The following is a 16611-nucleotide window of genomic DNA, read 5'->3' on the forward strand; positions in this document are numbered from 1 at the left end:
GCTCTTGTGCATTTGACCCGAAGCTGCTTTAAGTGTGGTATAAAGGTCAGTTTACGATCAAAGATAAGCCCCAAGAACTTGGTCTCCGTGACCACTGGCAGCAAAACTTCACCAATATGAAGTTCAGGATCAGGGTGAATACCCCGTCGACGGCAAAAGTGCATGCATACAGTTTTGGAGAGAAAGAAATTAAAGCCGTTCTCCAGAGTCCACTTCCGTACACAATTGAGGGCAGTTTGTAGTTACCGCTCAATATATCTCATGTTTGACGACTGACATGAGATGTCAAAGTCGTCGACATACAGCCCATTCGCAACAGTGAGAAGGAGTTGTTCAGTGATGGCATTTATCTTTATACTGAAGAATGTAACACTCAATACATAGCCTTGAGGGACTCCAAGTTCCTGTACAAAAGAACGGGAAAGTGTCGAACCCACACGAACTTCGAATCACTTGTCCATTAAAAAATTTTTAATAAACATGGGTAGATGGCCACATAACCCATATGTGTGGAGGTCTCGCAAAACGCCATACCTCCATGTTGTGTCATAAGCCTTCTCTATGTCAAAGAATATTGATACAAGATGTTGGCGGTTGAGAAAGGCTTCTCTGATAGATGTTTCAAGACGAATTAGGTGGTCTGTGGTGGAGTGCTGTCGACGGAACACACACTGGGTGGGCGAGAGAAGGTTGTTTGATTCAAGGAACCAAACAAGACGAGCATTAACCATCCTTTCTAATGTCTTACATAGACAGCTCGTCAAAGCAATTGGACGGTAGTTTGAAGGAATCTTGGGATCTTTCCCTGGCTTAGAGAAAGGTAAAATAATAGCCTGGTGCCAGGCATCAGGAAAAACATTCTCCTGCCAGATCCGGTTGAAAACAATCAGAAGGACATCAAAAGAAGCAGGAGATAGATGGTGCAGCATGTCATAATGAATATCATCAGGTCCAACAGACGTACTAGCAGACCGATGAAGGGCCATTTTTAGTTCCACCAGGGTAAAAGGACAATTATAGTCAAAGAAACAGTCAGTTTGAAAGGAAAGAGGTGATCGCTCTGCCCGAGTCTTGATGGCCAGGAAGGTGGAGGAACAAGGAGAAGTGCTAGATACCCGGGAAAAGCTTTCCCCTAGAGTGTTAGCAATGTTCTGACCATCAGAGAGTAAGATCGAGAGGGGGACAGAATTGTAGTGCCCATTAACCTTTCGAATCCTGTCCCATATGATCTTGGAACTGGTGGTAGAAGATATACTGGTTGTGAACTTAATCCAAGATTCCTTCTGGCTTTGATGTCTTACCCACCTAGCATGTGCACGGGCCCATTGGAAAGCAACCCGGTTTGAAAGTGTGGGATATCTACGAAAAGTATCCCAGGCCCGCTTTTGAGCCTTCCGTGCTAAGTGGCAAGCAGGATTCCACCACGGACGAGGATATCGTGGAAAACGTGTTGAGGTTTTAGGAATACACTGAGCAGCTGCATGTGTAATACAGTCAGTTACCGCTGCTACACAGTTGTCTATTGATGGCTGATTTACGATGGCAGGATCAAGTTCTGCGAGAGCAGTGAAAGTGGACTAGTCTGCCTGATCCAGCTTCCACCCGGGGCACGCGGGTAGGGTGGCATCGACCATGGCCAGTCTCTCTCAAAAGGATCGGAAAATGATCACTGCCTAGTGGATTACTGTCAACCCTCCATGAAAAATGGGAGAATAATGAAGGGGAGCAAACTGAGAGATCAATAGCGGTAAAGGACTGACTAGGTGCATGAAAGTAAGTGGAAGAACCAGTATTGAAAAGAGAAAGATTGTGATCAAAGAGCATCTGCTCTACAGATCGGCCCCTCCCATCAATAATAGCACTTCCCCAGAGGGGATGATGTCCATTAAAATCCCCTAGGATTAGAAATGGAGATGGCAACTGTTCAACGAGAGCATCAAGATCTGATTGATCATATGTCTCTCCAGGGGACAGGTACAGAGAACAAACAGTGATGGTATGACCCAAGGAAACACGGATGGCTACAGCCTCCAAGGGTGTGTTGAGTGACAAAGACAGGGTGGGCACGTGTTGATCAACCAACAGTGCCACCCCCTCCATGTACTCGACCATCACACAACCTGTCATTTCTGTACAGAGAAAACTGCCGAATGGAGACAGTATCAGCTGTTTTGAGAAATGTTTCTTGTAAAGAAAGACAAACAGGATGGTAGGAAGCAATCAGCGTTTTGATATCATCCAGATTAGAACATAAACCTCGACAGTTCCATTGTATCAAGGTGGCTATTTTTAAGAACGGGTAGGTGAAGTGGCTTGGGAACCCTTCGGTTTACGACCACGTCTTTTTTCTTTACTGTCTTTAGTCAGAGGAGGTCTATCAACCTCCATGGATCCTGCTCTGGGTCGGATGGGCAGGTTTTTGTTATTGGAAGGGGAATCCAGTGACTGAGGACGCGAACGAATAATTGTTTTGTCTCTTGTGGTGGGAGAAAAAGATGTATCAGAAGAAATGCCTGTATTTGAAACTGAAGGACGTGGATCTTGAGGTTTGTTGGAAGGTATGGGAGGAACAGAGATGGGTGTGGAAGTCGATTCAACCTTTTTAACTATGGAGGTCAAAAGGCTTTTCATTTGTTTTGAAAACGATTCTCTTGGAGGCACAGAGAGACCTGTCTGCACTCCCACTGTAGTTGTGGAATGAAGTGCAGCAGCATATGTCCAAGATGGAGTTGTGGACAGCAATTACCGAGCCTCAGGATAACTAATGTTATGTGTCGTTTTCAAACGCTGCACCTCTTTTATCTCCAACCATTTTGGGCAAAAATGAATGTAAGAGGGGTGAGAACCATTGCAGTTTATGCAATGTGGGTTCATGTCACAGTCATAGGCATCGTGGTCCTTGCCTCCTCAACGAGCACATGTCAGGGAACCACGACAAGATGTCTTTGAGTGGCCGAATCTCTGACATTGGTAACATCGAAGAGGGTTTGGTATGTATGGCCGAACCCTGAAAATGAGATAACCTGCCTTGATGGTGGCAGGTGCATGTGGTGAAGTAAATGTTAAAACGAGAGTATTTGTTGGCAGTGTAACTCCATCTTTGCGAGTGGAGATGCACCTCACTGCAGAAACTCCTTGAGTGGAGAGACCAGCGAGAATCTCTGACTCGAGAACGTTCTTCAAATCCCTTTCAACAATAACTCCTCGTGAAGAATTCAAGGTAGCATGGGGTGTAACCTCAATAGGTATATCCCCAATTGCCTTTGAATTCAAGAGGAGTTCACTGTGTTGGGATGTGGATGTTTCAACCAATATGTCACCAGATCAAAGTTTTTTTACTGACTTTGGAGAGCCAGCAAGTCCCTCTAGTCCCTTTTGAATAAAAAAAGGGGGCATTTGGCCTAAAGGTTTTTCCAAAAGAGAATGTAATATAAGAAAATGAGGTGCGTGTGTTACTGATGTTGAAGATTGCTGTTCTGAGTATTCAAGACGTGGTCGCTTACCCATTGACTGTTTTTTTACAATTTTATTTAAATTTTTTGGAGGATCCATAGGAAAAAGAAAAGATTTCGGTACCCACTGACCCCACCCACCATGGAGCCCTACAAGGGGACGCACTACAAAGTCATGCAAGGACAATGCAGCAACGCCAGGGTTTCGTGAGCACTGTACCCAAACACCAGCATCAGGCACAATGTCCACAACACCCGTTGAGAACTTCCAACACTGGTACTTGGTTGACTCTAGCCCAAGTGGACCAGCCGATTGACCCAAGGAGGGCCACCCAGAGGGCCGCCCGTCTACAGGAATTCGAGGCCAAAGTGGTGTGTTAGGGTTGGACCCCTCAACCAGCAGGATCCTCTCCTCCCCTTCACGGGTCGCCACGCACGGCAAACACGTGGATGGATGTTTAGATCCCAGAGAAGGTAACCAGATAGAACAGAACCTTCCCTGGGAGGTCCCCTCACCACGTACAGGAATCCACACCGAGGAAGTCTACATAAAGTTACATGCATTAAAAATCTTATGTTTAAGATAAAATTATCAAGTGAAGGAGCAATCAATTTTTATTTTAATTATAAGATGGTTGCATCAGAATAACATTCAAAACTGAGAAAAACCAATCTATATGAAAACATTTCTATCTTCATCATATAATTTCACTGAGCTCTTTTATGAGTGAACTGAAATGATTTGTCACTCACTAGAAGTATACTGTGCAAAAAGAGGGGAATTACCTCGTTTTCAGTGTTTTAGTCCAAACTACTGTTATTATGAACATACAAGTTGATTTTAATGATTCTCAGATAATTAAATGTAAAAATGAGCAAAAAATAAGTCATCTTGCCACCTAATTCACACTTAACAATTAACAAAACCTTTCCTTAGTACAAAACTATGATACCAAGTAAGCAATGTTAAAAGTTAAGATAAGACCACTATGTACTGCCTATTTAATTTCACTTTAGTGAACTAACCACAACTTCCAAATATCAACACTGTTCATTAAGAATTACCAATGGTAGTATATCATTTCTTGGCTATATGCCATGCTATAATTATAATAAAGATCAAGAATTAAAAACTTTTAAATGAGTCTGTAAAATCAGGTAACTATTTAATTTCTTTTCTTGCTTAACAAACATCAGCACTATATGCTATGCAAATTATACCAGTTTCAAAGGTAGTGTTCTAATAAACATAAACCAATAACAGGTTGGTTGGTTGGTTTGGAGTTTCATAGCACAGAGCAACTAGGTTATCTGCACCCCAAGTAACAAGAAGAGAAGGAATACAACTATCCCCTAAATGTAAATGGACAAAAATATCTGTCTGGTCCTAACCAGTGTCTATTAAAGAAGAGGGAATATGCTCAATACCATGACACCTGAAATTCTTTTAGGGAGAACTATAGTAAATTAACCCATGAAATCTTTGTATTTTTATTAAATATATTTTTGTGCACCAGCAGTACTGAGCATGGGGCTCATGCATACCCAATTTCAATTTATTACACCTCAGGATCTCTTCCTGCCTACACTCAAACTGAAATTATTTTAGGTACAATTAGTGTAAATTAATGTAGGAGATCTTGGGCATGGTCAGATACATTAATCAAAAAGGGTTCGACTTTCTGAGTCTAAAACTGCAATTAAATCTCAAATCAATAGAGAGATGATGGAGCTATGAGCTAAAAATTTGTACTTGAGAAAACAAAAAAGCTATTCTGTGAGTTATTACATCACAGTTAAAAATAAAAACTAACTTTGTTTGCAAACACCTCTGAAGAGTACAGTGTTAATAGTTTCTCATATAAACAACTTCTAGGAGCATTGTATTTATATAACACACTGCACACAGTAATAAAAAAAATCCATGTTGAATAACAGCAATTTCTATCAAATAAAATTATTTATTTGTTACACTACAGAGCTTGCAATTCTATTATGCAACCTGATAAATTCGTAATATATTTGCCTTGAATATATTGAACTAAAATTTCTTTCATATATTTTAAAAGTTATATCACTATCAATATTTGAAAGCTAAGAAATAAATTTAATACAAATGCATGTGTTCACAAGGTTTTATGTATATATATATATAAGGAAGAACTACTCAGAATGTGCACACACACACACATATTAAAAGGACCACTGTTTGAAATACTGTATTTTTTAGTGTCTTCAATTGGTTGGAAAATGCTTTAGCAGCTCACAGTGCTTTTCCACCAGCCTAATTAAATACAATGCATAACAAGTTTTAACAAAATCAAAATGCTTATAAAATAAATAAATCCCAGTAAAATATTTGAACAAGAACATAAATGAATTTTATGTTATTTGAAATCCATAAACAATTTAATCTTATAAATAAACACTGGAATAATAACAACAATAGTACTTTATGTATTCAAAACATATAATACTTTAAAAAAAACACACAAAAAACTGACAAGTGAAATACTATAGTGTTCATGCCAAATAAATTTTTATGATGCAATGGCTATGGTACATTTAAGAGATAATACAACAAACATGAGCTTGAAGGAAAATATTATGACAATATTAATTTTTACTCTAAAATATAAGGGTCAATAGAGTAAAAATAGGTTAATTAATTTTACCCCAATGACAAGTATTTTGTTTTACCAAAACTATATAAATACTGAGAAATTATTAAAGCTTCTTCTGTTTTGAATAATGATTATGTACAACTTTGCTGAACCTCTTTGTTGCCTTATTAGACCTACTGATGAAGTTTCACATAATTTTAGTTCTTTTATGGATGAATTGTTGAAAGTTATAATTTTCTTCTGCTAAAAAGGTATTTCCAATAGGTACTTTCCTTCCACTTACAAAATTAGCTGCTGTCCAAGAATTGCAAACTTTTTATTATGTATACTACAAGCCTCCTGCTGTTGAACATCTCTCTCGTGTATAACTTCTCTACCCACAGGAGCGTAGAACATTCACATGATACATGACTTTTTTAATGTGCCTCTACTGAACTATGACTCTTATAGTAGCCAAATGCCTTGTCATCTAATTAGTGATGCTCATGAATGGATTAATGAGATTTCCACTGTCCCTATCTACTAACTAACAAAACCACAACCAAGGAAATCTGACAGATGATGGAAACAGCAGAAATGAATTGAAAGTGTGAGTGGAGGGAAGAACCTATTAGAAATGTATTTTCAGTATTGGAAAATAACTTTTTATACCTCTTCTCAAAAGATTATCTAGAATCCCACATTCATTAGCAGAAAAGACTGGGATGAACAGACATAACTCCCAAAAGTATCCACAAATGACAGAATCAGACCCAAAGAGTGAAATTACCACTTCTAATCCAGGTATACTCTTCACCTTTTTGTGTAAGGTGTAAGAAATTAGGATGGAAAATGAGTGAGGAAAACCAAGTAAGAGAAAATGCAGTAGGAAAGTGATCTTTACCAGAGAAAATTATTACAACTCAACCTCATAAGAAACATTCGGTAAACAAAGATGAAACCTATGGTGTAGTGACTAGGGCAATACAGACTGTACTCAGGAAAACTTTACCTCAAACCCAAGAACCAGGGAAATGAGAACCATTCCAATTCCTGGGTATGACACAGGAATAGCTATTGATTCAGGATGTTGACATTTGTGATATGCCTGCAACCATGAAATGCATCAGAACCATCCAAAGGGCAATAACATTACACAATAAGAAAACAAGTAAGAGCCAAAAGTAGAACCAGAACAATCCCTACTTTGATCCATAACATAGAAGCAGAAATTGAAGAAAGCATACAACTTGAAACCTGTGTCAGGACTTATGTTGATTAGTTTATTCTAAATCCTACACCAGCCTTTGGGGTACTGACATCCATATAAAAGTAAGATGACCAATCAAAGGGTTGAAATGTATTTTGATGTCTCACTCTGTTGTATGGTTTAATTGCAGATCAGAGGATATTAAATCACCTACACAAGCACCAACCTGAATGCTTATAGCTATCTTATGTGGAACTTATCCAGCAGGGTGTTTCTGTGGTCAACCATCCAAATTGATCAGAACTGGTAAGGACTTCTGTACTACACTAGAAAAAAGGGAGGCTGAAAATGCATTGGACACCAAAGACAGTGCAATGGGCAATCATGAAACCCTATTTTGAAGAGCAGAACATACCAATTTATTCAATCAAAGCATGGCAGGTATGAGAAGCTATCCCCTTCTGCTTCAGGGGGAGATTTATAGATGAAGAGGGATGCCACAGAACAAAATGATGGAAACAGGAACCATGGAAGGAAGGTGTGCAGACAATATAACAATGAAGAGCATGTACAGGACATGACAGTCTATCCAGATTGGGACAAGGTAGAGATGAGAAACTGAGGGAATGGAAGGAAACAAAAAGAAGTTACCTTCCAACACAACTAAGGTTCTGGGAAAGAAAAGACAATTCAGATAATGGAGAAGATAGATATGGTGGTAAAGTGTGTGTAACATCATTGCCAAACAGGTCAGACCCTTGACACCAATTGGCCAAAAAAAGGAGAAAATATGCCTTAAAGGACAGGTGAAACAAAGAATATGAGGAAATATGTTCCAATGGAGGTAAGGTAAGGGAATGGAGGACCATATTAATATACTAATTTGGAAAAGCAAGTCATCAAAGAGGTTGACAAATCCAGAAGGAACAGATTAACATGGTAAATGTTGGTGAAAGAAAAACTCTATAGTAGCAGGAAAAATAAAAGATATGGGATAAAGCTGTCTGCTTACCTGAAATTGAGAAGACTGAAGACCCCCAGTAGAAAAGCCATGTGAGAAACTTTGAGACACCAGCAACAGTTTGGATGAGCAGCAGGAAATTCCAAAGTCTGGGCCCACATGTGAAAGACCTTTTATTTTTGCTGATGGATGATGGATGGATTGAGCCAACTGAAAAGCTACACAATGGGAGAAACCAGATCTCCTTATCAAGAACTGGACAACAGCCAGGTGTGAAGACAAAGGACATGAAGAGCAGGATGTTGAACCAGTAACTGTGGTTGATGAAAGAGGTTGGATAATAAAGGATGTGGTACAAATGGGAATAACTTTGGAGTAAACAAGGAAACCATGGTTGAGCCAGCCAGTAGAAAGCAGTCAGAAGGGTCTAGAATGGAGTGGTTTGGATAAGGAAGACTACTGATGAAGCAAATGGGTAGGAAGATAAACATATAGGAATTTGTATGATCAATCCTAGCTGAAGCCTGAAGATGTGGTACAAGGAACCAAAGGAGGAATAACTGATGATTGAGGATGGTATCAAATGCATTGGTGTGAGTAAAACCCCATAAATTGCAAAACCACCTGAAAACAAGAAGACAAAGAAATAAAGTAAAGAAATGGATACCTGGGACAAGGTAGGTGGGGTGAGAAACAGAATTAAGTCCCTCTGACAAAACCTTAAGAACCCAAACATAGGTGGTAAAAGGACTCCATCAACGAACAAAGGCCAGAAGTCAAATTCCCACTGGACTCGAATCTGCCAGGTAGTCACCAGAACTTTTGGAAGTGTATCGTGATTGTTGTCAAGAATAACAATAAAACATGGCACTATGAGAAGGAGAGGCAGGTAAGGGCTGGGAAGAGGATGAACAGAAAACTGGAGTTGGTGCCACACTTGGCTCCTACTAAGATAAATGGGCTATCATATGTAAAAAGAGTAAAATGTTGCTGGACAGATACCACCTGAGACTCCAAGACCATATTAAAGACAAAACATCTTAAAAATGGAACTACACACAAATCTTGGGGATAAGAAGCAAGTGAATGGGTTCAAGATAACCTAAAATATCCCATCAATAAATAAACCACATTTGTATAGCCAGAGCTGAAAACAACAAGTCACTGTGAAAGTAACAAAGGACAGGATGCCTCCAGAAAATCCCTCAGGATTTCTTAGAAGATGAATACTATTATTGATTAAAGAATGAAGTCAACTGTTAGCTCTTTTGTGTTTCATTATTTAATTTTAATTTTTGCCAAGTTTTAAATACTATGAATCCAAACATTAAATTATCCAATGAAAATTTTATAAATCCACATGGGATGTAGTCATTAATATATCTAACAACAGCTTCTTAAAAACTGATATTTTTAATAAACAGACAAATTGCTATGTTTATTTAGATTAAAGAAATATTTACCCTAGACAGATATAAAGAATTATCTGTTATGTTAGTAAATAGGAAGTTGTTAATAACAAAGTAGACAGAAATATTAGACTGAATGAACTAAAAATATTTTTGTCAAATAGAAATTATCCAGAGGGCTTAACTGACAACTGTACACTTAACACCAAATTTTCTGGACCAAAGGCTACAAGACAGAAATCTTACCATTTGTTACTAGATATTTCCCAGGATTAAAAGTTAATATCAAGAAGTATAAATGTTTTATCAGTTCGTGTACATGCATAGCTATAAGTAATGCCAATGTTATTGTAGCTTATAGACAGCCAAAAACTTTAAACCATTTGTTAACAGACAAAAGGTATTGGTTTGATTTGTTTTGAATTTTGTGCAAAGCTATGTGATGGCTATCTGGTATTAGTCAGTGTAAGAACCTAAGATGTTAACTATGTAATCTAGGTTATGTTATTAATACCAGTATTATTAGAAACATAAAACCATTATGTTTAAAATCAAAATATCTTTTTCTTGCAAGTTAAATAACTGTATCTATATATTAAAATCTATAACACAATATAAACGTTACATTAACCAAACTGAAAATTTAAGACACAGAATGAATCAAAATGTATTTGAAGTTAAAAACACAAGTGAGAGTCCATTAAGATACTCTGAACATTTTTACAGTTGCACATTAAGTACCCATGGTATATTACAAAAACTTTCTTCTCTTTTCCATGTCTTGTGATAAACAGAAAAAGTATCATACCAAAAGTATTTCATAATAAATTTTAAAGTAACTTAAATTTTATGCAAGTTGTTTATAAATTTCCCAAATTATCCAGATAGTTTGTATAAGCAGTTCTGAAAAACACATCAGTTTATGTATTTTAAATAAGATAAAATTAATTTATATTTTTGTTAGAATATTTCTACTAGGATATAATTATTCTGTAAGCATCTTGGTTTTATTAAAACGTATTATTTATTGTTTTAGAAAAAGTTTTCTGAAGAGTAGTGTAAGCTGAGAAAGACTTCCAACCAAGTAAACATACTAAAAAATACAGTATTTCAAACCTGGTGGTCCTTTTAAACTTTTTTTTATATATTATTATGCTTGAAACAAAACTCTTCCTTTATACATACATATATATGTATACATATGTAAGAGTATCTGGGACACAAACTATAAGGTTTTGGAATAAAAGGACAATGTTTCACCCAAATATTTTTCATACAGTGCATTTTTTTTATTTGTTATTATTTTTTAAATACATTTTTAAAGTTTGTTTTCAATTTTTGGTTTGGTTTGAATTTTGCACAAAGCTACATGATGGCTATCTGTGCTAGCCATCCCTAATTTAACAGTGTAAGACTAGAGGGAAGGCAGCTAGATGTCACATTATAATGCCCCCACAGCTGAAAGGATGAGCACATTTGGTGTGACAGGGATTCAAACCCATGACCCTTGGATTATGAGTCAAGTACCTTAACCACTGGACCATACTGGGCCCAGTTTATATGTTTCCAAGTGGGAACTCAGGCAGGTAATTTGGTAATTGTAGCTTGTATTTTTCAAGATGAGGAATTACACATTGTTGAAAGAAAAAAAAATCAGCACTTTTTTGTTGCATAAAACTGGCATCTCATTAGAAAGAAATGGTTCTATTTCAATAAAATAATTGTCAGACACATTTTTCAGTTGAATACAAGAGACTAAAATTTTTCAAAAAAAGAATGGAAAATACAAAAGACATACTTATACTTAGAAAAATAATTTCGCCTGAACACACACAAAAAATAATTCAGTTCATGCAAAGAAAAATTTAGGATAATTGCCCACAGTTGAAACACTGCTCAAAAAACTTTTTGAATATATATTAAAATTAGCAAACTTTTCGTGGTCAACTTCACTTGATTACTACATTCAAATCTTATAATTACAAGTTTTCACAAAGTGTGCACCTTATGCTTTATCAAAGCAATGCCAATTTTTTGCAACAAAGTACCTGCCATAATACATCAATTGCCTCCTATGGAATGTTCATGCAGTCACACTGGGTGGACCAAACAAACAACTGAAAAGCTTGGAAATATGGTTTCAGAGCATTGGTAGGCTACAAGCATTCATAATATTGGTAGGCTGTAGAGAGTTTGAGAAAGGATGAGACAGTGATATCAACCCTAATTGTGCAGGAGAGTCATGGTCAACCCCCAAGGAAACATCTAATGTATTTCTGTAATTTTTTTGCTCTGGTGAGACATTGTCCTGGATCCTGTATATCTGTTACCTCTATAGAACAACAATTGTGAGTCAGAAACATTGAAAGTACATGTATGTCACTATGTTTTAGCCTGTAATATACTTTCAAGAACACTCATGAGTATGTTGTGTACAGAACATATTACAAACATTTACTGGCAGGTCTGCAATACATACATACATACAATACATACACTTGTTACTTAAACATAGCATTTGGAAAGTTCATCAATATTTAACGTTCAATATTACAGATATACTTTTTCATTATTTTATACAACTGTCATTCTAGATTTAATTATTTCTTGTATATAAAAGTGACATTTTTAAAAATTATAGTTATACTGAATTTAAAAATGTTTTTAATATAAAAAAAATTGTAACTCGAAATAAAATATTAATCATAATGCTGACATGTCCATAACACTGATGCTAGTGCTAAGATTTGTGGAATGATTAATACAGGTAATATATATATATATAGTCAATAATTTAAATACTAATACTATATTCTGCATAACTTATTTTAGTCTTAGAACTTACCAGCTCAAACTACCAAGTTCCCTATTTCTGTAACATAAAATATGGTTCATGTAACACTGCATTAAGCAAAAAAATAAAAAGCCAATTCATATGCAAACAATTAGTTCATTAATATACAAAAAGTATATTATTTAAACATTGAATGCATCTACTGTTAAACTACCTTCACATTAAGCCTGTTACAAAAAAGAAGTTTTCAATTAAAAATAATATGAACTTAATAAAAATATGTAAAGCCTTTTGGGCCAGTATCAACGAGCATTATGTTTCGAATAAAGGCACAATATTTACATCTAAACTTGTACCAAAAAAAATTGTGTCCAATTCTGGATAACTTACAGCTGCCTTCTTATACTAACAACAGTATAATCACCATCACAATTCTTGCAGATTCTTAAAGGAGATAAAAAAGACTCATAACATTTTATCAATTTTAAAACGAATTTTTCCCCCTAAATCACAGGCAACACATTTATTGGGGGGAAAGTACCAACACCTGACCAACCCTAGAAGTAGATCCCAAAAATTATACAATGCACATTTTTGCATTTCAAACATCTTAATTTTTAAACAAAAAAATAAACTAAAACTTTTTAAAAAGGTGATTATTTTTAATAGGCTTGCTAACAATTTATAAACTTATAGCTTACATAACAGAGTGATGTGAAATTACTTGTTAAGAGCTAATCACAGAAATTCCAAGTTAACCTTACAAAAACTCAGTGTCATAATCATTTCCACAATTAAAATATATTTTCTGAAAATTTATATGTAATAATTAATCTCAAGAGCAGAGAATAGTATAGTATTTTCACAAAGAATTGTAAGTTACACTCTCTGATGTCACAATTAAAGAAATTCAATAAATGTTAACACATTCCAATATTTAAATACCACAATTTGTACTACCTATTAACAAACACTACAATGTATTATAAACTGTAACTTGCATAAAATGAAATACAAATAGTATCACAAACTAAAAAAATTCTGTTCCTGACTAAGAAAAACAAAAAATTACTACACTTGCATTATTTTTCCACCCAAGTTTAACACAAATATCTCAATGTGTCAAAACTTTGTATAAAACCTTCTTCATTTTAGCTCACAGCAGAATTCAAACCAAGAATACCTCAAAATGTAGTCTACTTTTACAAAGCGTAGCATATACGTATTAGAATGTTTCAGAAAAACTTCATCCATCTTCTAACAATATCAGAGGACAATGGTCAAATACGAAAAATAGGTAATCCCTCTGTAAATAGTTCTATTACACATCTTCATTGTTATATATAAATTAATAATGAACATGGTAAATTGAACACAGAAGATTTATCACAAAAAAAAATCCATCAAGAATGTTACTGATTATATTTTTTCCACATTGAGCATTTTCCTGGCATAAATTTTTTTTTGTAACGTTAGATATGAAACTAATATAACAAAATATAACTTTGTAAGTTAAAACATCACAGATAAGATTTCCATTCTTAAATAAAAGTTATATCAGAAAAATCATAAACAGACAAAATTTTTCCACTGATTTTTTTTTAAATTAATAAAATATTGTGTTTGGAAACTTAAGGTATTTCTACAAAATATTCACTGATACATATTTCACTAAAAATGTTTTTGTGCATATAAAACCTTTAATTTGTAAATTAAGAGAAAAACTAACATTAAATGAATCTATTCTGGAGAATTTATTTATAAGTAGATTCTCTGGTAAAACAGCAATTTTATTTTATAAATTACTTAATGTTTTACTTGGTTTATGTTCAAAGGAGTTAGGAACTATCCAATTGTGAAAACTATAAGCAGAGTGAAGCATTAAATAGCACAACTTTAACATACTGTACACACTAGATTTAGATACTGAAACTCAAAATCAGAGGAAGATTAAAAGTTCTAATTGTGATTACTAGAAAAATGGTTATTTTGATGCACAAATTAGCAATACATAATTGTAAAAAGCATTACTAACATGTAAATCCAAAATACTTCACAGAGTGATGTATATTACGAGCAAGAACCTCAGTGTTTCGTAATCTGAAGAGAATTTAACACAAAGAAGATGAATATGAATGGAAAATAAACGTGCAAGTTCAAATATTGAGCAATGTAAGAACATAATAAAAAAATAAATGCTTTACAAAGACAACTACTAATTCATACTAGTAATAAGGTGTCAGAAAACTCTACTTCACTTTAGCAGTACAAATCCCTTTAGAATATCAATTTCTTTATCAACTGCAAACTTACATGAATATCATTAATATCATTAAGATAAAAGAAACTTCAGGCATCATTCAGAATAAGAATATTAGCATTATTTTCTTTAAAATTTAGTTACATTCCTAAAGTTATCACATAAAGGAATTTTTTTTCAGAATAAGTGATCAGAAACACATTCTTTTATTTTATATTCATACTATTAATTTGTAACTTAATATTATTTATCCAGATTTTAAAACTTACACACACCTACATTAACCCTTAAATGGCAGCCATCTTCATTTGCTGATGCTACTTACAACATCCCTGCTGTTTACGGAAGTACCTACGTGTATACTATTTTATATTATGATCTGAACCAGTTTCTGGTACTGGATAAGTCTACTGATCTCTCAAGTACGTCACAAGATCATTTGAAAGCATTTCTTTTTGCTTCCTTTAACAGGTAATTACTTTTATCACTTCATTTTAACCATTAGTTTAAAGCAAACAAAAAAACACTTAAAGGTATAATAACAACTGGAACTAAAACGTAAAAACCAAATGCAGAATAAGACATATACTTTAAAATCACCATAATGCTTTCAAATATATTTGAATAAATGTAACATTCAGCAGTAAATAAATGCCAATGCCCAAATAAATGAAAATCAATTTTTCTGACATCACATACACAAAAACATCCCACATTTCCAAACATCATTCGATGTAAACCATCTGAAAAAACAAAGTACTCATAACTAGTACAGAGTAATCAATAAAAAAAAAAAAATCACAATCACAGTCCATCTTCAGAACACTACTTTTAAGCTAAAACAAACACTAAAATACCAGTGATGGTGTATGCATTCTTTTCGCAAATAACATTCAACATAAGTACCTATAACATTAAGGTTTTATTAGACACAGCTTCACAATCTTACCCAAACATTAGTTCTCCACTTCAAAGATATAAAATTATGTACATTTACAAGTTACCTTTCAGGATTTTTTAGTGTATGGTGGCAGAGGATCTCTAGTATACTGAGTGTTATTATCTGTAAATAAAGTGGAATTTTGAGCTGTAAGTGGATATGTACTTTCATCTTTAGAAGGAAGTCCTTTGGTCTGCCAGTCATGTCCTTCCACTTGATAAACTACAGATGGAGGGAAAGGTTCTGTTGTTGGTTGGTAGGGGCTTTCCATATTGGAATAAGTATCTCTTGCTGGATAACAAGACTGTGGTAAGATGGTTACACCACCAACTTGAATGTGTTCAGGTGACCGCATCATGGGATGGGAAGCACTTGCATGTTCACTACCAACTGATATGTCTTGAGCAGCACGAGTTGTTAAAGTACACAGTAAAACACCAAACCCTAAAAGTAGCCCACCACCTACTAAAAGTATTGGTCCCAAGTAGTGACTTATTCCTCTGTGGTAAGGAGAAGAATAAGCAATAGCAGTCATCACAATTCCTATCAAAAAGATGAGCATTCCCAAGAAAACAATAACATACAAAGAAGATCCTGAAATTCTAAAGCGACCAAGTTTAATGCCAGTCCTATAAAACCCAAATCCTCGAGAGATATAAGGCCTCTGTTGGTTAGAGTGCATTGTATCCTGAAGAACACAAGACATTTAATTAGATTTATTTAGTGTGTCTAAAAATATATCAATAAAAAAATTATTATTTCAGCAGCTGAATAAAGCTTTATATAAATAATTACACGAAATACAAACACAGAGAATTCTAAAGAAAAAAATTAAAAATCTACTTCTACAAGCTAAATAATCAACACCTGAAAGAGAAATCTTATCAGTCTAACTTTACACATGTACAAAACATAATAATACTGGGAATATTCCTAGTAATTCATTATTTTTGTTTACCAGTTGAAACATGATACTGGGAAT

General features: G+C 34.8%; 1 protein-coding gene across 5 annotated transcripts in view; it reads right to left on the reverse strand.

The window, feature by feature from the left end:
• Positions 1-16611, reverse strand: part of LOC143222243 (uncharacterized) — a 44482-nt gene that overhangs the window by 8009 nt on the left and 19862 nt on the right. For 4 of the 5 annotated variants that reach the window (XM_076448476.1, XM_076448475.1, XM_076448474.1 and 1 more), the window contains exon 2: positions 12062-16317. In XM_076448476.1, the coding sequence (XP_076304591.1) occupies positions 15697-16311 (615 nt within the window). In that variant the 5' untranslated portion in view covers positions 16312-16317 and the 3' untranslated portion in view covers positions 12062-15696. Of the gene's footprint in view, positions 1-12061; positions 16318-16611 lie in introns of those variants that run through there. The other variant, XM_076448478.1, reaches the window with a different exon arrangement.

Source organism: Tachypleus tridentatus, chromosome 8 (assembly GCF_004210375.1).
Source record: "Tachypleus tridentatus isolate NWPU-2018 chromosome 8, ASM421037v1, whole genome shotgun sequence".
In the NCBI taxonomy this organism is placed as follows: Eukaryota; Metazoa; Arthropoda; class Merostomata; order Xiphosura; family Limulidae; genus Tachypleus; species Tachypleus tridentatus.